Here is a 25,512-nt window from a genome sequence, read left to right as displayed (position 1 = left end):
TCCAGCTACACCAGGCTCAGGATTTCATGTGTGGATACCTAAGCCTGAGTCATAAAATTGGAAGCTCTGAAGCAGATTGCAACTTTAGCATTATAAGCAGCTAACAGTAAAGACAGTTACGGTTGGCTCACTGCTTGTAAATTATTGATATCTTGTCTTTCACTCTGTCATTTTGTTTTCCACTGAGACGTTTCACACAAACGACTGAAAACTTTTGGAGGCTTTGTCAGTGCTAATGTAACAGATTGTTGTCGCACAAGAGTCTCAAACATAGATCCAGCTTTATGCTCTCATCTTTATATCCAGCGCTCATAGTGATAGATTAAACTCATTTCTGCAGATAAAATTACATTGGGACAGCAACTGAATAAGCACTTCAGGAGATGGGCTTAACTTTGATGAGAAACACTTTGGTTAATATCGTGAGATCTTGTTGCACAATGTTTGTTGTACTCTGCAGGTTGAGAAATACCAATATTTCTAAAATAAACTCATGTAGAGATATCCAATTAATGTAGACAGAATGTTTGCCAACACTTTTTGAGTTGGAGAAAATTTAGATTTGTTTGATAGTTAGTAGAATTGCACCAAGAAATTGCATAAGGACAGGAATTGGGTGTGTTTTAGATTGATAACCCCTGAATGACTGGAACCTTTAACATTTTTTCAGTCATTGAAGGCACTCTCAGGTTGCGCTGACGACACTCGATGTGGAGAGTGGTACTAGAAGAATACTTAAACCCCGCTATATACAGTATAGGTGAAGTGTTTAAAAATAGTTACATGAACCACAGAGAAGCAAATTAAAAGGAAACTGTTTTCTTCGACATGCCAAGACATACCTGTGGCTTTAGGAGAGACAGAGTGAGACATTCAACAGTTAAACAGTAAGACTGAAAGGAGTACAGAAACGTTCCTATGTTTGATCTGTCATTGTACATGCTGGTTTTAGAAATGTCAGCAGTCTTTTGAAAATGTCAGAATTAACGTTGTAGACTGCTGGTTTAGTAATGCTAGCTGTGCTAACTGTCCTAATCACTAACAGACAATATTAAAGATAATTTCAGATGTAAACTCTCTGAAAATTTTGTCTTTGTTTTAAAATGGTAAAACTCTGTTTTACAGCGACTTCAGTGTCACATGCTTTCTTTCCTCTATCTTTAGTATAAATAATTAATAACCACTCATGGCAGGGAGGCTTAATGAAATACTTTGAATGCATTTCTCCAGACATAATCTTGATTGGTGCATCTGCATTAGTATAGAAAGGTAGTTTGAACACGTTACAAAGCATCAGTAAAATCATTGCAGAATACTTTTGCAAAAAAGTGTTTTATATATTCCTTATAGCCAAATATTTAGAATTTAAAGTGACAGTTCTCATACAAATGTGTATGGCACAGTCCGTTATCTCAAAGAAACAACAGAACTTTTTTTTAGTATGAACAAAAACGCGCTATAAAACGTTGTCTGAACATATAAGGTGTCTACGACACTGCTTTGCTCAATGATTTGGCCACCATAGCGTAAAGATTAAAGCTTAATCTCATGATGTGCATCATCAGAGCACTAAAATGAATAACCTGGGCATTGATTTCTCCCGTGCTTTTATTTACAAAATACCTGAAGTGTTGTTGCATTGATAAGATCAGAGGTATGCTCATCAGGAATGTTAAATTCCCTCATCTGGTCTTGTAATCTGTCTTCCATTACCTGGTTGTGAGGTATTGTGCTTGTATTGGGTTTTTTGCTTTATTTTAACCCAAAAGGCTTGTTTTACTTTTTATTTCTGCATTTTTTGAGCTATTTTTTACCCTTAAACAGAATTTTATATCTAAATGAGGTATAATATGTAGTGCAATGATTAAGATTGAAAAGAGCCACCAATGTTTTTCTTCTTTCTCTTTCTCCACCTGCTACCTGAGCTTATTAACGCCCTCTCCTGTGCTGTCCAGTCCCTTGCCTGCAGCACAACTGCTTTTCTCTGGCTTCTCTCAGTACGAGGGGGGCAGATCTGTGCACGGCCGGACAGAAACAGATGCGCCCGTGCACTGAAATGCGTGCAAAGATAGTTGCTATGGCAACCATATGTCTCCTTCGCATCTCTGGAATCCGACAGAGGAGTGGAGTGTGTATATGTTAGGTGGGCTGGTTCAAGAAAAAATAGCTGTTTTATGCTTGATACATGTTTATTTTCTTCTTTGCATTTTTCATCATGAGTTTCTCCAATGAGAATCGCTTAAATTTTCTTAAGATGTGTGCCCCATTCCAACATGCTGTCAACACGCTTTGAAGTGATGTAGATGCTTTTTGTCGCTGGATTCAGTAAGAGGTAACTCATATGATTGTAATCTGTAATTACAGAGCGAAACAGGGACTGGAAATGGAAAGAAATCAACATACAACCCCTGCATTATGGTAATGAATTGCTGTTGAAAGCAGCTCATTTGTATTAGTTTCAAGTAGGCTGTGTGACATGTGTGCGACGTGTTTTTGTTTTTTCTTTTTCAGTCAGGCGTTTTGGTTTTGATTTGATGTGGCAGCTCAGTGTTTGCGGTCCCCTTTGGAAAACCGGGTCTCGACATATGTTTGCTGCTGGTATTTTTGGAGGGTTAAAGTATGTACAAAAGGATTGCCTCTGTTTATCTTACTGTGAGTTGTTGTGAGCTCAGGCATCCAGATTAGAGATTTTGCTCCCACATCAAACGGCACATAGACACACTGGTCGGCCAGCAGCTGGCTGTATTGGAGATGCTGTGATAAAAAAACAGGAACTTCAACGGGAAGTGAAGCAAATTAGGCTACAGGCAAAAAATCTGAAACACAGACTGTGATAGATACTCACTTATAGAGGTGGAAAACGATGGACAAAGCTGCTTTTTGATCTCGCTTAGAGCCACAAGCCCCCCAGGACCAGTTGACTAATCACTGCTAATGTATTCAGTGCTCACTACTTGCAATCAACTGGGTCAACTGGGAAGCCATCACTGCCTCCATATGCAGACATTGGCATGCAGAGACAGCAGCTATCACATGAAAAATACACAAGTTTATTAGTATAAGACAGCAACCATCATTTAATGTCCTAAAATACAAATTACAGGTAATGTGTGTGAAATGTTATTTACAAATAAAAATGTTAAATCTTCCAGTATATTTTTGTATTTTTTTTATTGAAGGATTATTTCATTAAAACATATTTTTACCTTATTTTGTCTTCCTCAACTCCCTCGCTGGTTTATCTTTGTTTGTTCTATGACATTTTTTATCTGAATGCCTTTAATATTATTGAACTTTTATCTTGTTTTTAGCCCTATTTTTATTGAGTAATAAATTAAATATTATTGTATGTTTTAATTCATATGTTAAACTGTTTAAGAGTTTATAATTCCACAAATCTTAGATTGTTTATATACTGTACTTGTCTCTGGTGTTTCCTCTTTTAAAATTGTGTTTTTTCTCAGTTCAGCATTTTATTTACGTTTTATTGAAGCAGTCTAATACTTAATATTCAACTAACTTAGTAAATTTCTGGTTTTACTCTTGATGGTTAATTACATGCTTGTTTCTTGTTTTAACATCTGCAATACCACTTTGTGTTACATTTGATTATATGAGAAGGGCTCTCTAAATAATGTGTTTGGTTGGCTTGATTTGATTTGATTAATTGAATGATTAGTAAGAGTAAAACCCTTGCTCAGAAGGTATTGTACCAGCAAACATTAATGTGATGATACAATGTTTAAAATTTATGATGGCTGATGGACATTTGTTTTATGATTTTTATTTATTCTGAAAAAATGACCTTGGATCAGAATGTTGACCGTTTCTTTCTATGCTACATTTATTACATTATTATCTGGTGTGTGGAACAATATTATTGTTTTTTTTTAGCTCACATCCTTAAAAGCAACAGTCAGAAAAAGTTGAGCACTCAAAAGCAATACGCTTCTCTTCCAGTAGGTGTATATACATATAATTGGACTATATACACATATAAATGTAGCATTTTGTTTCTGTCTTTTAATTGCTGTTAAGCTGTTCTTAGACATCTGTTTGCTCAGATTTGCTTACTACACAAGTCCCAAGCATAACCTTGGGGAGAGGAGAAGACATTAGTCACATTAGTTGGTTAAAATGCACAAAGCTAAGTGCACTTCTTATGCAAAACATGTTCAAATGTCACTATTCTTCCAACCATTTTATTCAACTATGTGCTGTAAACTGTCAGCATCAGCTCCAGCTGAGTGTAATCACGCTTTTCTAACATCAGGTTTCACCACCTTTGCTATTAGCAGTGAGTCTGTGTTCATCCAGGGGATGGAACACAAACAAGAAAGTTTGAACACAAGGTTTGTACACAACAGCTGTGTGTGTGCAAGGCGGAGTGCACAGCACAAGGAGAGACATTTTCTGCTCCGTAAAACTTCTCTTCCTCAGAGACTGTGAGTGAGCTTTCCTGCTGCTCTGCTAGTTGGTGTGCTAACCTTTAAACATGCATGTTGATGCACTTGCAGAGCAGCGCACATCAGTGTTTTTAAGCACACAGTAGTATAGCTGCACTCACGCCAAAGATAGGACCAGCACATGCTCTGACTCACACACAACAATTAAGGGAAGATCATGTAGGTGCCAAGCACAGCATACATATTAAAACATGAAAATACTGGCTGTTTCTCCAATGTGAAAAATGGTTATGAACTTTGAACCTCATAAACACTGAGCTCTTTAATGATTTCAAGGTGTAGGTCATAAACTATTGCTAACTACAGCTAGCCCCTTCCTGAATTAAGGAAAAGAGCCATTAACGTTTTCATAGATGGTTATTTCAGCGATTAGCACACTGGCATGCATGACAGCTATCCTCTAAGATAATTAAATTCAACATATTTCAATGTATTCATCTACCTTTAGTCATTTGATAGACGGAAGCATCGTGCTGCCCAAAAAACCTGCTTATTTCAGCAGAGTAACGACAAATATAGACAATTTTCCAACCAACAAAACCAATGATCTGTTACTTTTTCCATTCTAGAAAATTCATAGTTTAAAACAGGAAGTTGAACCGGAAACTGATTTTTGACTTCTGTTTCTGTTCATAAACAGCTTTGTGTGGCACAGCAGTACAGCTAGTCACTACAGGAAATGAGAAAAGTAGAAGTTTTAAACGCCATAGAGCATTTTTATTAGAAGTTGTAGGATTGTTTCTATGTTTATTATTGGTACAAAACAGGAAGTTGAAGCCTAGATTAAATTTTTTTCCCTGTTTGTTTATTTACCAGCACAGGCAGTAAGTACAGAAAGTTAGAATAGTATTAGTGTCAAACTCCGGTGAGCTACTGCTTCATGAATCTTGAAAGTGTTTATGTTTTGTTGATTATTTTGGCCATATGATGAACATTTTAGTAGATAAAAGGATTTTGGTAAATGTGCTATGTCGTTTTTGGTGTATTTTAATATTGGTGAGTAATAGCCAACATTAAAAAAGCTTTCCTGACTTAACCAACAGTCTGTCAGCTTTCATAGAATGGGCAACTAAAAAACTGAAGCAATATCCTTTAATTAAAATAGGAGGTATATTGTACTAGTATGTGAGTCTGTATCCATGTACATAACTAAGTAGCATCAAAGCTCATGTGATTAGACTATTTTGTACCTAATGTGTGCTGTGATTACCTCATTATTTGCTGCTGCTGTGTGTTTTTATTGAAGCTCTGCAGTGTGTAATTCTCATTTGATTCAAAGGTGTTTTTTTTCCCTCCCTCAGAAGGTGCCTACCTCACTTACTTACTCGCTCAGAGGGACTTAGAGTCAATCTAATGAGACTCCTGTCCATAAGGGAATGGATAGGGGAGTCCAGGCTTTAGATTGCCTATCTGACTATGTGTCTTTGAGCTGACGAGTGAAAGACCGCAGGCTTTACGGGAGCTGTCTGCCTTCAGAGAGGTGCTTTGGTGGCTTGGGTTGTCTAACAGTTGTCAGTTAGAGCTTAATCTGGCTACTTGTCTGTCCGGTTTGACGTGCTTTGTGGTAAAAAGTGTTTTAAAAAAACTGGTCCTGCCAGTAGCTGTCTTTGTCTAAACTGGTGTTTATTTAAACACTAGCCATCCTGAGCTGTCGGTTTAAATGTCATTAATGTCTGGACCGATTCAGAGGTTCATACACTGGCCAATAGTTACATTTTCTCCTGAGCAGGAAAGTAATTAACAAAACGTCCTGCCCTGAAAGTGACGCTGCTGTGAAAATTTAACCAAAGTATATCTTGCCAGCTCCTCCAGGCCATGATAGCCAGGTGTTATTGAAAAACATGATACTACCAATGAGGGTTTGCTATGTTGAAAAGTAACCAGGCAACCAGGTGACAAGATGAGGTCATTAAGGGATTTCTGCTTTGGTGAAACACTGGCAGCTGAGACACATCCCCCCATGCTCTGAGTGTTTGTTAGTGGTTTTATCATAATGCAGGCTCACCCTGCTGTTTTTCTTTGCTCTGTTTAGCATTTTCAAACTCCATAAATAGGAGGGAGATGTGTGTTTGTACACACCCACCTTGTCTTGAAACGCCTCTCTTTCTCTCTCCCTCACACACACTCACAGGTAAAGGGTGTTTCTCATTACGTCACTCGCGCTGCAGTGGTGATGAATGGTGCGGAAGCAGCTGTCGTCAGTTAGGTAGACTTTCTGCGATTCAGTGTGAAAAGAGGGTTTTTCTATATTGCTGGAAACAATCCTTGTGGCTGAAGGGATTTTTGGAGTTTATGTAAGAGGATCCTCCAAAGGAAAGCGTCCAGCCGTTGAGGAATGTTTAATGCACCTCTCTGCGCTATGGGAAAACTCAGGTGCGGCAGGGTTTTTCATTTGTTTTCCTGAGTGCAGGTGCTGTGTGTCCTGTGTCCATGTCTCTGCTGTGTTTTATGGAGGACGACTGTAACAGATACATTTTGTGTTCAGTTGTTTAAAATAGCATAGTCATATAACTAAGAGCTTTGTTTTCTGATAAAATTATCTGTTCTCCTATTTCTGCTTACCACTTCTACTTTGTTTTCTGCCATTCCTTCTTCCTCTTCCTCCTCCTCTTTCTCCTCCGCCTCCTTTTGTCTATCTACCTCTGCAGGGGAGTCAAGCCATGAGCTGGGACCCCCTCCGTCAGTGGATGAGGCAGCCAACACATTGATGACGCGGCTGGGCTTCCTTCTGGGAGACAAAGTGAGTGAGGGGCCAGCTGGTACTCAGTACAGCATGGAGGAACCCGAGGCAAGACAGGTAACATTTTTTCTTTCTTCTACATCAAAATCTATTTTTGAAGGGGTGACTGTGACATGGTGTTTTTTTTTATTTAAAAAAAAGTATGTTTGCCAGCTTACTTTAACAATCTGTTCTTTTGAGCTACATCATGTATAGGTACATCTCAATAAATTAGAATATAATGGAAAAGTACATTTATTTCAGCAATTCAAGTCAAATATTAACCTGATATATCCATTTTATAAATACAGAATTTATGTATTTAATTTTTTTGGTTAGTTTTTAAACACTAAATACAGGTTCTGAAATTAAAATGGTACGTATGAGCAACACAAAATTATTAATGCACAAATTATGTGTTGTGGCTGCTGAATTGACAGTTGTGCAGCAGACAGCAAGTTGCACCCTCCACACGGAGGATAAGACACTAAAGGTCATTTTGTGCAGCAGACAGCAGGTTGCACCCTCCACACGGAGGATAAGACACTAAAGGTCATTGGTAAAGAAGGTAGCTGTTTACACAGTGCTGTACCAAGCATATTAATGGAAGGTTGAGTGGAAGGAAAAAGTGCACAAGCGAGGTGATAGCAGCAGTATTGAGAGGATTGTGAAACTAATGTATCCAGGACACCTCTCAGGCCATTGAAGGTAACAGCCTTGCATTGTTAGCAATGATGAGGAAGGAAGAAGAGTTTGAAGAAAAAAAAGCAAGCAGTGGCTCTTAGGTTTTGTATTATAATTTTTAAATACTCTGCCTTACATTTTAGACACAGTGGGTATGACTCACAATAATCAGTGAAAACATTTACAGGATTTTTACTTTTCTGGGGATGGCATATTGATTAATATTTTGGCATATGTCCTTCCTGTTATCCATACAGAGCTGTACAGCAAACCCCATAATCTCTATTCCCTCATGGTATGGATGAAAATACTGGTGCTTTTTTCCCCTTTTCTCAGCAAGGCTGAAACTGATTGTGGAAGCCCAAACAACTCTCATTTATATGTAGAAATATACACAGATTGTGACAAGACTATAGGAAACACATCACACAATAAGTGGTTTATACACAATGAGAGTGTCTGGCCAAAATATATCTCTTGGTACCACAGCTGCTATGTGCATCATGTTAAGGTACTTTCCCAACTTGACCAAAAAGATCACACCATTGAGCTGCAGGAAATTCATGTTCTATCTGCCAGTGTATACTACACCACACTTGGGTTCCTTGCACACAGAAATCGATATGCACTCGGCTCCTAGCTGGCGAGAAGCACACACCTCCAAATTGTGCCTAGGCTTGGCTGTGCTAGTTCCTGGAAGATCAAGGGAAGTTGTGAGGTTTCAGGCTGCAGTTTAAACATGAAATGTTCTACCAAGGTTGTTAATTATAAAGACCTAGTATGATTAGAGTATAATCAAGTGGCGGAACACTGTGGTAGGATGGCCAGGAAAGCAGCACGGGAAAACCTATTCCGTGAGTACAAAGATATTGCTTGTTTTCACAATGAAATTAGGTTTTGGAATTGTGTCTTAATACAGCCACATTCTAAGACTTGTGTAGGTCGAGGTGACTGTTAGGAACACATCAGAAACACAGTGGTTCATTCACATTGACAGTGCCTTGCCCAAGGGTGCCAAAGACAAAGCTACTGCAACTTGACAGCATCTACTGTTGCTGCCCTTTTTCTAACGAGGTCAAACATTTTTTGGTTACATTTGTGGATAAGATACAGATACAGATAAATGCAGTGCACTGCATCTATCTGTCTAAGACCTTATGAAGCTGATGTCTTGTTTGGAGTTAGTAACCACTAAAACAGTGATAGATGTACACTTCATAATATTACAGCATGTTTAAGTCACTGTTTTTCAAACACAAAAAGCAAAGTTTCTGCTGCTATTTTTGATAACTTCTTCTAAAATCAGGACCTTAGAGACATTACCAAACTACATTAAAGCATTCCTCTGTAATTTAATCAAATTGCTTCTGGTTTGGTAGCTTCTTTGAGGCTAATTCATCTTGCATCTCAAGCTTGACTTCCAGTTCATTTTCCAGTAAATACTTGGACGTGTAGCTAAAGACTTGGTATTTTTTTGCCCTTTTCATTAAACAAAGAAGAGAAGTCTATTGATGAGATCTTTATCTCGTTTTATCTTAGAGGTGAGCAGATGTCCTGATAATTTCTGTCAGTTGAGGCATTTTTGTGTTGCAGTGCTACTTTTGACACTCAGTGTTTGCTGTGAGAAGAATATTGTCTTTGACTGTTAAGTCACCACAAACTTGCTTTAGATGAAATATTTCTCATACTTTACATACTCACATCTAAAAGCGCTATAGTGCATTTATTTAATTTGCTTCCTTTTATGAGAAATTGTGTTCAGGCACTTGACCAAACTGACAGATGTCTGATTTAATCTGTTTAATTTTCATTACTATCCTCCTTTTTGTTTAGTATTTACACAACTTTGGCTGTTAGCACAGCCAGATTTAATACAATGCTAAATGCCATATTAATTTTGGGCATTTAATTATGCATTAGAACTATTCTTTTTCAGTTGAAATTATTATTCAGTAAACATCAATAAATTTCAAAGACAGGGGTTGAGTGCTCACATTTACATTTATTAGTGATTTCGTTTAATCCACACAGGGTCAAAATTAAACATTCAGGCTCAAATATATAAATAAAGCCCCATTGATGTTTGATAAAATATTCTTTGCAGAGTTGCATAGAAACCACACATTTTTATAATGATCAACAACCTTCTGAATTTAATACTGGCTTGACATCTCATCTATCTTACTATCTGAAATGGCATATTTATATAATGAGTATATTTAAAGTGGTTGGTTTCCACGGACTGCCCCACATTTCAGGGATACTCCATACATTGAGGTTTGGACCATTTCAGAGACTTAATGATAAGCTGCTTTTTTGTTCTCTCAAAAACCTGTTTAGATCTGTGTTTGGGAAAATTGTCCGGTACGAAACCCCAATTTTATCACAGTTTCTGCCATCTGGCCCAAACCATCATCTTCAGTGAAAGGGAATTGGTTAGAATATTCAACAACAACCCAGAAACCAGCAAGGCTAAAGACTATTATAAAATGGAAACCACTGAAACAGAATGTTCCTGTCCACTGTGAATCAAGTTTTAAATCATCATTCACTGAGATGATGTCAAGAGAAAGAGCCCCCTGTTCCAAAATCAACAACCTCAAGCCTTAATAAAAGACAAAGAGTGAGCTTCTTGGGCTCAGTGACAAAAAGTATATTTGGAGGAGTCGAGGTGAGGTACTGTGTGTGAATCAAAGGGTGGTAGCACCATGTCGAGCACCTGTTAAGATTCCACGGGTGCTGATATTCTACAGAGTGGGTGAAAAAAAAAAGCAAGAGACTTATTCTACAATCTTTAACATTACCTCAAACCAGCAACTAGATGGTTGGAACTTAGGTGTTCCAACAGGACAGTGATCAAAAACACTGGTTTTGGGATTGATAAAGCATTGTTCTCCCCATAACCCCAACCTCAGACCTTATTAATAATGTATTGTTGGGGGTGCAGCGCTGGTGGTGTAGGGGGTTGAGCGTGCGAACCATAAACGGAGGCTTTAGTCCTCGACGCAGCTGTCCTGGGTTCGAGTCCTGGACCTGGTGACATTTGCCGCATGTCTTCCTCTCCCTCTTCATTCCAATTTCCTGTCTATCTACTGTCAAATAATAGTGGAAAAATAAAGGCCACTGGTGCCGCAAAAAAAAAAATTTTTTTTAAATTATAATGTGTTGTTGGTGCTGGAGGCTGATCCGTGTCAGGACACCAACCTATTTAAATGAAGTCTACCAGTTGTAGGGGTCAAATATCCAGCCAGAATTATTCCAGAAGCTTGTGGATGTCTGCAAAAAGTGTGTGGTTTCGCTGCAACCTGCTAAGGAATATGTAATCATATTAGCAGTTATGCATCTTAGCCTTCATGTATAATAATTACCTAATCTGGATTAGAAAAATATCATAACATATGATAAATAATGTCTTGGTTAAAAATTGTTCAATAGAAGCATGAATCCTGGGTTCATGCACAGCCTTGTGGTTACTTTATTGAACCGTCACCTTTCTGTTATTGAATTTCACAGTTGTGCAACAAACAGCTCCTGGTGCAGCAGGGGTGCAGCAGATGTCCTCGTTTCTCTATTTAAACCTGATTTGACAGGAATGAATTGTTCGCAGACTGTGGGAGGAAAACAGTTGCAGCTGAGAGACACAGAGGAGGTGAATTTGGGAGGAGGGGGGAAAGAGGGGGGCGGTTAACCTGTTGCTGAAGTATGCTATGCAGGAGTAGGCATGGGTTTGCACTAAAGCAGTGTGGATAAGCGATTAGGCTGATGCCTGTGCTCGATGTGAGCACTGTCAGAGCAGTGGGGGTGTAGAAATTGAGAGAGGTTTATTCGAGCGGCCCTTTTTAGAGATGTGACTCATGTCAACTATTCGTTGCATCGTGCGCACTGTAGAAACGTATTGTTGTAGATGTCTGCCCCAAATGCTGTTTTCTGATTGTTATTATGTGAAATGCATTAGGCAGCAAAAAAAGGAGAAGATTGTCTTGAGTTTAAAAGTTCTAAAGACCAAATATATGAATGTTTAACCGATGCAGAAATTGCTGGGCAAAAGTCTTGAGTCAAGGCTCAGTTTGACTCATTTCTTTTAATAGGGATTTTTATTTCAGTTTTTCACGCTTTCTGACGGTCTTTTAAAGGTTTTCTTTAGACTCTGACTTGTTTTCTCATTCACATTTATCTGATTGCCTGTCCCTTTTTTTAGGAGAATGTTTTATGCTTGTTAGGGCAACCTAACTCTGACACATCATTTAGAATAATGAAGCTTTGGATGCTGTTTGTTTATTTTTTCACATATAAGCAAAGAAACAGTTTCAGTTAGATTATCACATATAACATCTCTTGTAGCATTTATTTTGTTGTATAAAAAAAAAAACATAATGCATCTGAATGAGTCTTATCAAGAATCCATGGCAAGACTTGCATTGCTGCAACAACAATGTGGCTGTTAACTTGTTTCTGACAAATATACCAAGCCTTGCAAAAGTAATAAAATGCCCATTTTTGCAAGATAGGTTAGGCTCAGTCATACTGGATAGATAGCTTAGGAAAACAGCAATTAAAGTCTTGCCATAGATTGCTCAATTAGATGTATGCCTGGACTTTGACTGGGCCTTTCTATTACAGTCATATGCTTTGATCTAAACTATTCTCTTGTGGCTCTGACCGTATGTTAAGGGTTGTTGTCCTGCTGGAAGTTAAACCACTGACCGGAAGAAAAAATTGTTCAGGTTATGTTAAAACGAATAAAGACGCAACCCATGTCTAAAGAATAACATTGTGAGACCTTCAGTTTGATGGGTTGTTTCTGATAATCACTTCGAAGGTAACAGAAAAGTCTGCATGTCATTAAGAAGCATGTGTTTGTTGAACATCATAGCACATTGCTGTGTGCACTTTGAATATGTCTTCTTTTTTTTACATATTGATAAAACGATTGGTAGTATGTGAGCACCTCTGTAATTTTCTGTACTACATTTTGGAAAAAAATTCTTATTATTGTTAGAAATCTTTGTATGAACTGTACTTAACAGACATGCAAATCTCCCTCTAGTTTAAAGGGAATTCAGTAATCAATGTGCAAAAGTCGAGGCCTGCGAAGCATCACCATCTGGCAAAACAAGGTGACCTTAACATGCACAGGGTTCAGTTAATTGCCTCTCATATTCTTGTGCTCTTGTTCTCTAAATAGATGCCGTGTTAAAATTTAAGTCTAATTTTCACAAGACATTTAAGGGCAGATCCTCACAAGTTTGGCGGTCAATAGCCCAGCAAATAATGCACCCTTTAAGTTTTGAAGGTACCACGGTTTTGACAGATAAAACTTCAACTATGAACTAAAGATGCACTGATGTTTCCTAGATGTTATTGAGGCAGTTTTCTTAAAGGTCTGATCAGATTTCTCTTTTCCTAAGGACAACAGCAATACAAAATATTTGCTGTAGGTTATTTTATTAGAAGGTAGTACGTTTGAATCAAACAGAAAATGAAGGGATTGCAAGAGTATCCCCATTTATGCATTAAAGCCTATGTCCTTAACCTCCATCTGATTTTTATTGAACTCAGTAGTTAAACTGTTGTATTTTTAGCCTCTTAAATTGGAAAATTTGTTGAATAATGTTGTTATATAATATATGTCAGTCAGTCAGTCATTTTCTACCGCTTATTCCATAGTGGGTCGCGGGGGAGCTGGTGCCTATCTCCAGCAGTCTATGGGCGAGAGGCGGAGTACACCCTGGACAGTTCGCCAGTCCATCGCAGGGCAACACACAAACAACCATGCACACACTCATTCATACACCTAAGGTCAATTTAGAGAAACCAATTAACCTAACAGGCATGTCTTTGGACTGTGGGAGGAAGCCGGAGTACCCGGTGAGAACCCACGCATGCACGGGGAGAACATGCAAACTCCATGCAGAAAGACCCCAGGCCGGGAATCGAACCCAGGACCTTCTTGCTGCAAGGCAACAGTGCAATGTTTATGTTTTGGTTTTTAGTTTGAAGACATTTAAATTATAAATTAGACGAAACATGAATTGGATACACTTTCCTTTTAAATATATTCATAACCTTTCAACTTATGACAGACCAACACAAAGTAGTACGTCATTGTGAAGTTTAATTAAAATGATACATTGCTTTCAAAAAATGTAAAAAGTTTCATATGCGTTTGTATTTAGTCCATCTGAGTCAGAACTTTACGGAGCAGCCATTTACTACAAGTCTTTCTATGCATGTCGCTACCAGCGATGCCGATCTACAGACTGACATGCTTGCTAATCTTTGCAAAGTAAAGTAAGTCTTTGAGCTCTGGCTTTATATTTAAGGATGTTATGCTGGAAGGTGAACCAGTCTTAAGTCTTTTCCAACCTCTAACATGTTTCCTTCCAAGATTGTATTTATCTCCATCCAGTCTGACCAGCTTCCCTGCCCCATTGTAAAAATAACATCCCCACAGCATGATTCTGCCACTACCATTTTTCACGGTGAGCATGGTATGTCCAAGGTCCTCTATACATAGCCTTATTGCATGAAAGCTAAAAAGTTTACTTTTAATCTGACCAGCGCACGTCTTGGCTTCTCACCACTCTTCTATAATGATCGTATTTGTGGAGTGCCCAACCAATAGTTTTCCTGTTGACAGATTTTCCCACCAGAGCAGTGGATCTCTGCAGCTCCTCTAGAGTTATCTTGGGCCTCTTGGCTGTTTCTCTGATTAACACTCTACTTGCCCTTTCTGTGCAGCTGTGCCATACTCTTTCCATGTTTAGGATTGGGATATTGTTTTATAACCTAATCTTATTTTAAACTTCTCCACATTTTTCTCCTTGACCTCTCTGCTGTGTTCCCTGGCTTTCATTATGCTGTTTGTTCACTAATGTTCTCTGGCAAACCTCTGAGGCCTTTACAGAACAGCTGGACTTATACTGAGATTAAATTACACACAGATGTCTTCTTCCCATTTAGTAGGTGATTTCTGAAACCTGTTGGTCACACTGGATTTAATATAGGTTAGTCAGAGAAAAAGGGGCTGTACACATAAATAAAAATGTTTTTTTTAAACAATGGGCAAACAATATACCATTTTTCTTTCCACTTCAGAATTAGGCACTACTTTGTGTTGGTCTGTCAGATAGAAGCTTAATAAAATAGATTGAAAGTTTCAGGTGGTGAAGTAACAAAATGAGAAAAGGTTAAATTTTTTCAAAAGCTTCGCAAATAAAAATCCAAATTGTGGTGTGTATATTTAGTCATTGTATGTGTAGATATTCCTCACCCACACAGTCTCAGGCACAATTGGATGGTCCCTTTCTATTTGTAGTATTGTGAGGTTTACTGTCTCTCTGAAGGACACCTAACCTCGGGAAGCCTTCAACACATAATTGACACATGAGTCAATACAAATAAATGTCTGGCTGATAACGACTTTCAGAACCAATACAAATTGACTGCTGGGATCCTTCAGTCTTCCTCTGTCAAATTAATCTAGACTAAGATTTGCCTTGAGCACCACTTCTCCCATCCTGGTCTTGTTGATTTCATCCCCCTCTTGATCCGGTCTCACCAACAGCTCCGTTAAGGAGAGACCTCCAAGTGTTTCTATGTGTTGAAAGTCTAATATTAACACTTTATCTCTCGCAGCGGCCTTGCGTTTCTGTGGAGGCTGCTTGCATGTGTCTTTTGGGTTTGTGCAACTGTGTGTTTTTGCGTAAGAGTCGATCTGTGGGTGTTTGCAGCAGCATATTAGATGCAACAGAGTGTTTTTATTTTGTCCCCTGTGGTTGCTTGTCTCCTAACCAGAGCTGACATGAAATAATGTCCCTGCAGGGTGCCAAAAGAAAGCAAATGCTGACAGAAAGCATGGTTTGAGAATTTTATCTTGTGATAACCCTGAGTATACAATTTGCAGTTTTATAGTATCGCTGTATTTTCAGAAAATAGACTGAAGCAAAAATATAGAAAAATCATTTACTTAAGTTATTAATAGGTCTCAAGTACTTATCATTCTGAATATCAGATCTTTTTGCCATTCTGCTTTTTATAGAGTAACACAAGCTGTATCAGGGGGTTAGTCAGGCTGTCTGCTCTGGTAGCTAACCTTTGGTCCGCTGCTTTACAGACATTTACATCTTTTATTGTGAAAAGGGCAGCATGAAGCAAACAATTTGACAAGTCATTTACTGACCTTATTTTGCAACAAAATCAGTTGGCAACTTTTTGCGGCCAAACAAGACACTTTACTTCATTGTTGGTGTTTGGCTCATTCCTTCCTGAAAAGAAGGCCTGGAGTTCTGTGAAATACGTGTACATGTTGTTTTTCTTGGTCTTTCCAAATCTGTTGAGGTCATGAGGTTTTGATGATGGTGTAAACAAAGATTGGGTTTGTACCTGCTGAAGTAGTTAGGAGAAGATTTTAATGCTGCCATTGCCGTTCCAGGCCTTCGAGGCACACTGTCCTGCATGTTGTAGATGTTCCTCTGTTTCATCAGCGCACCCTGTTTAATTTGACATAACATTAAAAAGCTTTCTGCAGAACTTGATTTTAAGACAAAGTGGGTTAGTGCAGGACAGTGTATCACAAGGACCAAAATTGAGGGAACATTGTTTGAACGTTTTTTTAAGTTCAATTGCCTGTTTTATTTAGTGATTGGTCTATTAACTTGCTTGCTTATATGTTCTTACTTTTTAACGGATGCATTGATCAGACATGTTGATCCCAACTCCAACGACTAGGTTTGGTAATCTTTGACCTGCAAAAAACAATTTTCTTTTAGAAACTATAGACAACAAAATATACCTTTTGTTCTTAGTTCTTAGTCAATTAAAACAGAGTTTCTTCTTAAAAACAGCCCAGGGTTACAGAGTTGTCCCTCTCACCATCACTGGAAATCTACAAATAGAGTAAAATCCTCCTGGTTATTGGACTGAGGTATTTGTACAAATAAAAGAAGTTCTGCATAACTTATTTATTCCTTAACAAGAGAGATTATTGCTCGCTTTGACGAGTAATGTGCACCATTCAATTTTTTCTTCTTCAGTTCATTTTGAAATGAACAGCAACTATATGCAACTTTATATTTGACCGGAAAAATCTGTTATTTATTAATGTGTTGGATTTTTTAATCACCATTATGTTATTGTACATAAACAGGGGCCTTAAGCAGCTTTTTGTGGTTGTTCATTTTTTTAATATTAGAGCCAAACACGATTTCACGTGTGTATCCCCCCGTAGAGTAAGTAGAGCTTTACCTTAACTGTAAGGTATAAAAATGATGCCAACATTTTCTAATCCGGCTTTTAAGTGACAGAGAGAGGTTGACTCTTGAAAAGGATGAAGCAGGGCAATTTTGCTGCAGTATGTTCAGCTTGCTGTTACCTGCTGACATCTCACTTCTTTTTTAACCAGCAGCTCGAACAAACAGCCAACATGCCTCCAAAGAAAATACAGTTTCCTTTCCAGAGGATTTTTACATCTTTGTCCTTCTTCTGGCTTCATTTTTAAACACCTCGCTGATATTAAAATGAGCGGTCATTTTCATTTAAAAACAACCTCCACAGAAAGGTGTTATTAGTGCAACTTAGTAGTGCGTTAACTCATTGGACAAAGGTGCAATTTATTTGTTTCCAACGGTTCGATCACAGAAAAGGACCAAGCTTCAGGTTTCCACAAAAATGTATCAGGCTTGTTTGTATATATATTATTTCTAATTCCACAGTTTGTGAAGTCTTCCAGAAGGTCCCCTACTGTCATATGTGGGGTTTGAATTTCCCTTTTATTCATGCACCTAATCAACAGGTTTGCTCTGAATTTTGTCTTCTAAAACATAGCTTGGCCTGTACTCTCTGTGTTAGTTACTGTTTCTTAAATAAATTATATTGAAAGAGCCGCTCTTGTATCAGAGGATCAGTCATTTTAATTGTAAGATTTCTCAGCAGCTGATGGGTAATAATTATATGGAAAAGAGATAAGAAAGTCTGAGGATTTAAAAGCTTTGGCATTTATGACACTTTGATTTTCTCAGCGATGAGAGTGGAAAAACATAAATTAGCAACATGCCAATTAAGATCTGAGACTTTATTTAACACATGGGAGTTTCTCTTTTTATTGAACAGATTTGTTTTTTGTTATTTCTTTTTAACTTCCTTCAAAAATCATACAAGATATCTCCAACAGACAAAACTCGTGCCATAATTACGTCTGGTAAATGTGTGTACAAACGCCTAAAAAGTTAAGCTTTTATTGTAGTAGCATAATCTCACAATTTTAAAACTTTAATCTGAGTACATTTATTCAGTGCCGAACCCCACCAAGTAATTAATATAAATACAAGTAACTAGAGCATTTTTAAATTGAATCAGTATGTGAGCAATATCAATTATTATTATCCACAACTTTCTGTTTCCCTGGGGTAAATACAAAGGCAGATAACAAAGGCCCATTTCTCTTGGTCAGTAGGTAAGGTAGGAGTGTATTTTATGTCTGTATGTCAAGATATTGGTACAAGAAATGTGCTACTCACCCAAACATGTGCATATCTACAGTCAGAACAATAAAAGAAAGTTAAAAGAAAATAAATGGAACAGATAGCATTACTGCAGCTGTAAGAATTATATACATTTAGCAGAAGTGTTATTATTATTATTATTATCCATCAGTTTTTTCTGTTTTAGAAAAAAAAACTTAAATTATATCATACTTTTTTTTATCTTAATGGTAATACAGTGATGGTGTAAATCATGCTATTTTTACTCAAGGTGAGACTCTCTTAGTGGCCCATGCCTAGTCTACACTTCATGACTAAAATGCAGTAGATTTATTGCTTTTGTGACACAGTGTGTGTTTGGAGAACCAATTCAAGCAATTCTGGACTTCACATTGTGAAGGCAGCAGGGCGGCAGAGCTTTGAAAACTGCAATATTAAAATTACTTTTCCCCTCCGAAGGAGTCAGATAATAAAAATTCAAACATAGTTTTTATTCATTCACACTTGCAATAATGTATACTTTGGAGCCTAAAAAGGCTTGAACAAAACATGTGAATGTGTGTTTGTGACAGGGCCAGAACCAGAGGATCAGCCCCTGCTCCACCTTGACCAGCAGCACTGCCTCTCCGCCTGCAGGCAGCCCCTGCTCCACCCTCCCCACCGCCATGCCGGGCCAGGCCGGCCACAGGGACTGTGCCTATGGTTCTGTCACCAGCCCCACCTCAACACTGGAGAGCAGAGACAGCGGGATTATAGGTGAGACCTGCAGGTTTGCTTACATAAACTCTCCTAAATTACAGAAACATTTTTGGTGTAATTTCCCTCTCATCAGAAAGTCTTCTCTGACTGTACTAACACAAAAAATCCCTTGTATAAGGTAGCCAGAGCTCAATTTATCCAGATTGCAAAAGTCATCACTATATTCATGTTTGCAACATCGCAATTGCAAAAGACTGCCTTGAATATTTGGTGTGATACAATATTTCAAATGAAAGGCGGGCACAGAGGTGTTCATAGAATGGGGTTTTCAGCTTTCTGCCTTGGGGTCTATCTAGCTACTGGAGAAAACATTTATTCAGTATTTCCATCTTAACAACATGGCTTAATTGAAAAAGTGGCATCTGGCTACACCTGCTGTTTTGATTTATTTTTTTATGAATTTACCAGAGCATATTAATACTCACCTAAATCATTTCTGGCTGCAACAAGCAACAAATGTAACCAAGAATATTACTGGCATAGCTAGCCTGAATGTATGGTACTTAGATAATTATCTAATATTTACTTCAGTCCAAGCAGTTATTTCTGATATACATATTGCGTATGGTGATATTGCAATAACAATAAACTTTCCAATATTGCACTGCCTTAATACCAAGACAGTGTGAACACTTGCATGCTCCCAACTTTGTGGGAGCAAGTTGGGGATGGCCCTTTGTTTTCCAACATGAATGTGCAAAACATGGTCCATAGAGACATAGATTAACAGGTTTGTCGTGGTAGAACTTGACTGGTCTACACAGAGATTTGACCTCAGCATGATATAAACATATTTGGGATTAATTAGAATGGACACTGTAAAACACACTTTCTTGTCCAACATCAGTGTCTGACCTCACAAATGGATTAAGAATGGGATTTCAGTCAAGTTCCTATTTCAATGAAAGCAGATGAGTAACTACTTTTGGCATTAATAGTTTCTGGTAAAAGAATAATTACAACATGTTAAAATGGATCTAAAACAGGGAAATGCACATTTCAAATTATCCACGAAGTATAATCCCAAACCAAAAATTTGTACTATAAAGATATGAAACCTTTCTCTTCTCAGTAAAATGAGATCCCCTGGGTTTATTGAATTCGGTTCATTGTGCAAGTACCTGGTCTGCTTTTCCCTTTGGAAAGCAATTCAAATGCCTGATGCTGACTTCAACTGTAGCTTTTATGCATGATTTAAAGCCACAGGCTTATCATATGTCAAAACAGGTGCCATCATTGTTTCCTGGCAACAATAGGGAACACCTGCAGTTTGAGATGAGAAACATAACACCAGCACAACATTGAGTCAGAGTGACAGTAAACAGATGTTTAATCTGACTTATGGGAAAGTGGGTTTAGATAAAAAATGTGAGAAATACCTCGAAAGGCTGCATCACCGTCTCTTTTTCCTTTTTCCAGCTACTCTGACGAGCTACTCTGAGAATATGGAGCGAGGTGGCAAATACAGTGAGGGCTCACGAGGGAACCTGAAGCTGTGGCAGTCCCAGAAATCAGGCATGGACTCATTCCTGTACAGGGTGGATGAAAACATGACCGCCTCCACCTTCAGCCTGAACAAAATCCCTGAGCGCAACTTGGAGAGCATGTCCTCCCATTCTGCCCACTCCATCCCTTTGTACCTCATGCCCCGTCCCAATTCTGTGGCTGGTGAGTCCCCTTCCTTTTCCCCTTCTCCTCCTGTGTAAAGCCCATCGAAGGGTGTGTGGCAAAGGTTTCTCTGAGAGGGAATTTACAGGTAAAAATGCAGTGGACAAATTACTCAGGAGCAAAACACTTTTTCTGGAAAAATCACATTGAAGTGCTGCTGTTCACTCATGTCTCATCCTCTTGCTGACTCCTTCTGTGCCCCCTCTCCTTTACTTTCAGCCCTGCTTGTTTTTTGTGAGAAGGATCATTACCGCATTGATGGATTTCTTTGATGTGTCTCACGCTGAGGCCTTTAGATGTTTTAAAAGAAGACTATTGGTGTAAAGCTTGTCTTTTAATTGTTTAAGAAGATGAATTTTCTTTCAAGTTAATTTGCCTCATTATCTTGTCTTTGATTGGCTCATAAATGTTTAAAAATTATAAAAAGGTCACATATTGTTCTTAATGATTAGTATTAGAAACTACAGTTTGGTTTTTAATCTAATCTGTTTGGATTATACTACCTATATTTCTTAAAATCGAAGCTCTTCATTCTGTTTTTATTATCTAGTTCTAGCTCGAAGTTCAAATGCAGTCATCAGGATTATCATGAATGTCATAATAATTTTGGACTTCTAAAAGGAAAGCATAGTATATAGTCACTATATAGTCATTCAATGTAGAAGAAAAGCTGACAGAAGCAACCTGTAATTCATATGTTAAAAACAAATACCTGCATAAGTCTAATTTTAAATATGTCTCTATCGTTCACTTACAGGCTCATTTTCAGGAAACATGGCCCCAACCCAAGAGCTATCAGCTGAAACCATAGAACGGATTGAAAAACGTTAAAACCAAAATTAACACAAATTGTGCAAAACATGTTGTTTGTCTCCTGGTCTCCTTGTCAGCCTGGTCTAAAATTTGGAGCAGAAATAGACAAATTGGGAAGGCTGAAAAAGGAAAGCATCCATGTAGACCAAGGAGAACATCAAAGTGATAGGACAGAAGACATTTAGAAAAGCAACATGCGTATAAGTAGACAATGAGCAGAAACAGCAGTTTGTGTTTGTGAGCAACTTGGAAGAAATCAGTTAATGGAAAATGTGACACGATAAAACAATCGTGAATATCTAAAAGCACGAAAACAAGGTTCCAGTAGGCTGTTGAGGCGCAGTCATGAACTGTGTAGTACTAAGTGAAGTACTAATTGTTGTTTCGTTTTATGATCCCATTGTTTTTCCTCTGCTTGATCTGAAAAGAGATGTGCAATTAATTACAACAATGTCACTTATTGTTTGAGTTACAAAGCCAGAACAGTCAGCTGTTAGGTAAGATATCTGCAAAGTAAAACAACTAAGTGACTCTCCTCCAAGAACTGATTCAACATTTTTTGTCATGGCTTGTTCTTATTAATTTTGCAACTTTTGTTTTCTGAAGTTTAAAACTACTGTTATGTTTAGCTTTTATAGAGTGATGATCAAAATTTTGGGAAGCTGTAAATCCACAGTAGCATTCTGTTTAAGCTCTTACAGCCTTCTGGTGTAGACTGACACCGCAGAGCGGAATAACACTGTCTAGGAAACTGCTTTTGCAGAATGACATACTGCAGCTGGAGGAACATCACATAGTAGAAAGCTTGCATTTGTTTTGCTATAGGAGGTCTCATTCATGTGAGGTTCTCACCGTTATTGTTGCAAAAGACTCCAATAAACATATTAGGAGAAATGTTAGTTTCATAACACAGAGGCAGCCCTAATAGTGGGCCTGATTGTTTTATTGTTCTAATCAGCAGAGATGCTGTTGCTGATGATGAGCTTTATTATGCACTCTTCCCACTCCCAGTCGGACAAAAGTGTTTGTTTATATGGGGCTGTGAAAAAGTATTTGCTCCTATATAAATTTCCTCTGTTTTTCCTTTTCTTATATCACACAAAGATAATGTAGGTGAATGCAAAATGTAATTTTCAAATAATGATTTCATTTATTAGGACTAAAAGCAGTCCGAACCAGGCTGAACCTGAAAGATAAAACAGTTTTTGTCCCCTTACATCTAATTACTGCATCTTTCATCTTAGAAATCTCCCTCTGAGACAATTTTTTACCCAGTTGCTTTCCTATTGGTAAATGACGAACACAGACCTTAACTGAGGCATGCAGTGCTTTAGATGTTGTTCTGGGTTCTTTTGTGACCTGCAGGATGAGTCCCTGATGCATTCTTGGATTTTGGTAGGCCAGCCACTCCTGGGAAGGTCTACCACTCTTCCATGTTTTCTGCCTATGTGGATAATGGCTCTCACTGTGGTTTACTGGAATCTCAAAACTTTAGGAAAGCCTTTTACAGAGTAGCAGATGTTGTATTTTTGAGATCTTTCACCATACTTTATGCTGTCAGACAAGCTGTAGTTAAATGATTTACTGCTCTCTGGTAGTAATAGGAAATTCAACTTAGCTTTCCAAAAAATGTGGTTAATTACAGTAAATTCATTTTTTCACATAGCACGATGTTGGTTTAGATAGCTTTTTTCCCAGCAATAAAGGAAATCATGATTTGAAAACTGCCTTTTGTATTTTCTCAGGTTGTCTTTGTCTAATATAAAAAAAAAACTTGATGATCTGAAACAAAACCTGAAGAAATCTGTACTGGGGGCAGAATACTTTTTCTCAGCACTGTATATTTAAAAACGTTGCACATATTTCAGGCCTGTTACTGCAACAGTAACCCTGTTTGCATGCTGCTCATGTTCTGCTATTTGACACTATCGTTCTTGCAGCACAACTGGGTTAAGGGATTCACCCTCGATCTCATCTCCGCCCTTCGACGCCTGTCTTCAAACGGGACCGAATTAGCTGAAGACGGCTTTAAAATACACGCTGCGAGCTACAGATGATGAAAATAAAATAAGGAATACAAACAGAAACGAGGCTGTTAGGCAATTTGTGAAAAAAGGGAATAGATGTGATGATTTTTCAGAAGGCGTTTGTGTTTTTCATAGGGACAGGAACTCCATATTTATGAGAGAAAGATGGATATATGTGGAAGAGGAGTGAAAGAGCGTTTCATAATCTCTTCTTTCTCACTCTGCTGTCTCTCCTCCACAAAGAATTATTAGATGATGTAGGGATGGGAGGCGAGCACAGGCCGAGGATTGGCTGAGCTCACCCAGCAGAGGAACATCAAAGCCCCAGGCATTAACCGTTTCTATCCCCCAGAGTGACGGAGAGACTCGCTTTGAAGTGTGGAGAGGGAGGGAGAGAAAAGCAAAGCCGGAGCAGAAGGCGACCGGGGAGGAAAATGAGGAGTGAGGGGGCTACTCTATTACCTAATGAAGACAGTGCGTTGGTAGAGCTGAAAGATGGATATGGAGGAAGCAGAAACTAGGACCAAGTATGTTCATCATACTTTCTCTCTCGATGGTGCTGCCAAAACGTTTTAGAGAGGAGTTGACTACAAATGTGAAATGTGGGGGGAGATTTTAAAAGAGGAATTATCAATATTTAAGCAGTGTGTGTCGAGTGTCCTAGTTTGATTGAAGCTAAAAAAATGCAAGATCCCCTATGTCCTCTGTTGGAACCGGATGGTGTCCTATTTTTGGCATGGGCTGGTTACTGCTATCAAGGTGTGCGGAGATTTTAAGAATGCTTCAAAACCACAAATTAGTGTCCTTAAATTCTTAAATTCCTGTTAATGAGATGCCAGAAAACACACCGCAGAGTTATGCAGTGCTGCCCCCACCACACCTATTGCTGCTCGCTGTTGGTCAGCTTGCTCAAAGAAGCCACCTGCCATTATTTGTCCCCAACACATCTGAACATTACCTTCAGTCAGACAAATCAGCTAGTGCGCCACAAAAGCAATCTACATATTAATGCCATAATATCGTCCCACTGTTGTGTTTTCAGTTCAAGTTATCATACCGTGAGAATTTCACCATTAGATACTCATAGAGTCTCTACTTATTCTAGACACTTTCTGCACTGCTAATTTAAAATGGTGTTAAATATAATTAAGTACAGTATAAGGTACAGAGCATCTTTTTTATCTTTCTGCATTTCTTATTTAATGGGTGTTAAACAGGTCACTTTCTATAGTTCTGCATTACTGAGTTTATCACATGCAACACATTCATTCTACTTTATCTTACTAGGTTTTCAATCACCCTCATTTCTTTCTACTTCCAAACAACATGCATCTCGGCTGATCTTTTAAAGTGGTGTTAATCATTACATCTTTGGGTTTTTTGGATGTATTTAATTTTTTTTCCTTGGACATAGCAGCTTTTTCACTCATTTTCTTCCTTGTAGTTGATCATTTTTTGAGGTAACTTCTTTAGCCCTGAATTTACATCATTTTTCATTTACATGTCTCCTTTATTTCTTTTTAAATATGCATACAATGCTGAGGTGCTAAGGTTAAACCTGCCTGGAGGTTTTATTCAGTCAATCATCAAATAATTTGTTCTCAACACTACAAACAACATGACAAACAATAACAGGATAATGACTGAAATGGTACCGGCAGAAACACAACGCTGATATTTGTGCCTGTCCTACACTTTAAAATAAACTACCCATCAACATTCTTATATTACAAAAAAGAAAAAGTGAAGAAAGAAAAAAAAAACATATTACTTAAATATAAGAATCAATAATCAGTGTTGTAGTGAAAATAAAAACTAATTAGAACAATACCAGATGCAGTATAATAATACTGTATTATTTACACTTATAACCCTCAAATATTGTCCCACTTATT

At 38.0% G+C, this 25,512-nt stretch overlaps 1 protein-coding gene across 11 annotated transcripts in view; it reads left to right on the top strand.

Moving 5' to 3' along the window:
* The window catches only part of tanc2b (tetratricopeptide repeat, ankyrin repeat and coiled-coil containing 2b), a 223,682-nt gene that overhangs the window by 154,482 nt on the left and 43,688 nt on the right, over positions 1–25,512 (top strand). For 10 of the 11 annotated variants that reach the window (XM_047377855.1, XM_047377857.1, XM_047377853.1 and 7 more), the window contains 3 exons: positions 7,115–7,263; positions 18,923–19,106; positions 20,529–20,777. In XM_047377855.1, coding sequence (XP_047233811.1) covers positions 7,115–7,263; positions 18,923–19,106; positions 20,529–20,777 — 582 coding nt within the window. Of the gene's footprint in view, positions 1–6,637; positions 6,840–7,114; positions 7,264–18,922; positions 19,107–20,528; positions 20,778–25,512 lie in introns of those variants that run through there. The other variant, XM_047377863.1, reaches the window with a different exon arrangement.

The sequence above is a fragment of the Girardinichthys multiradiatus genome, chromosome 10, assembly GCF_021462225.1.
Source record: "Girardinichthys multiradiatus isolate DD_20200921_A chromosome 10, DD_fGirMul_XY1, whole genome shotgun sequence".
In the NCBI taxonomy this organism is placed as follows: domain Eukaryota; kingdom Metazoa; phylum Chordata; class Actinopteri; order Cyprinodontiformes; family Goodeidae; genus Girardinichthys; species Girardinichthys multiradiatus.
The sequence above is the reverse complement of the archived record's forward strand: the minus strand, read 5'-3'. Positions and strand labels throughout refer to the sequence as shown.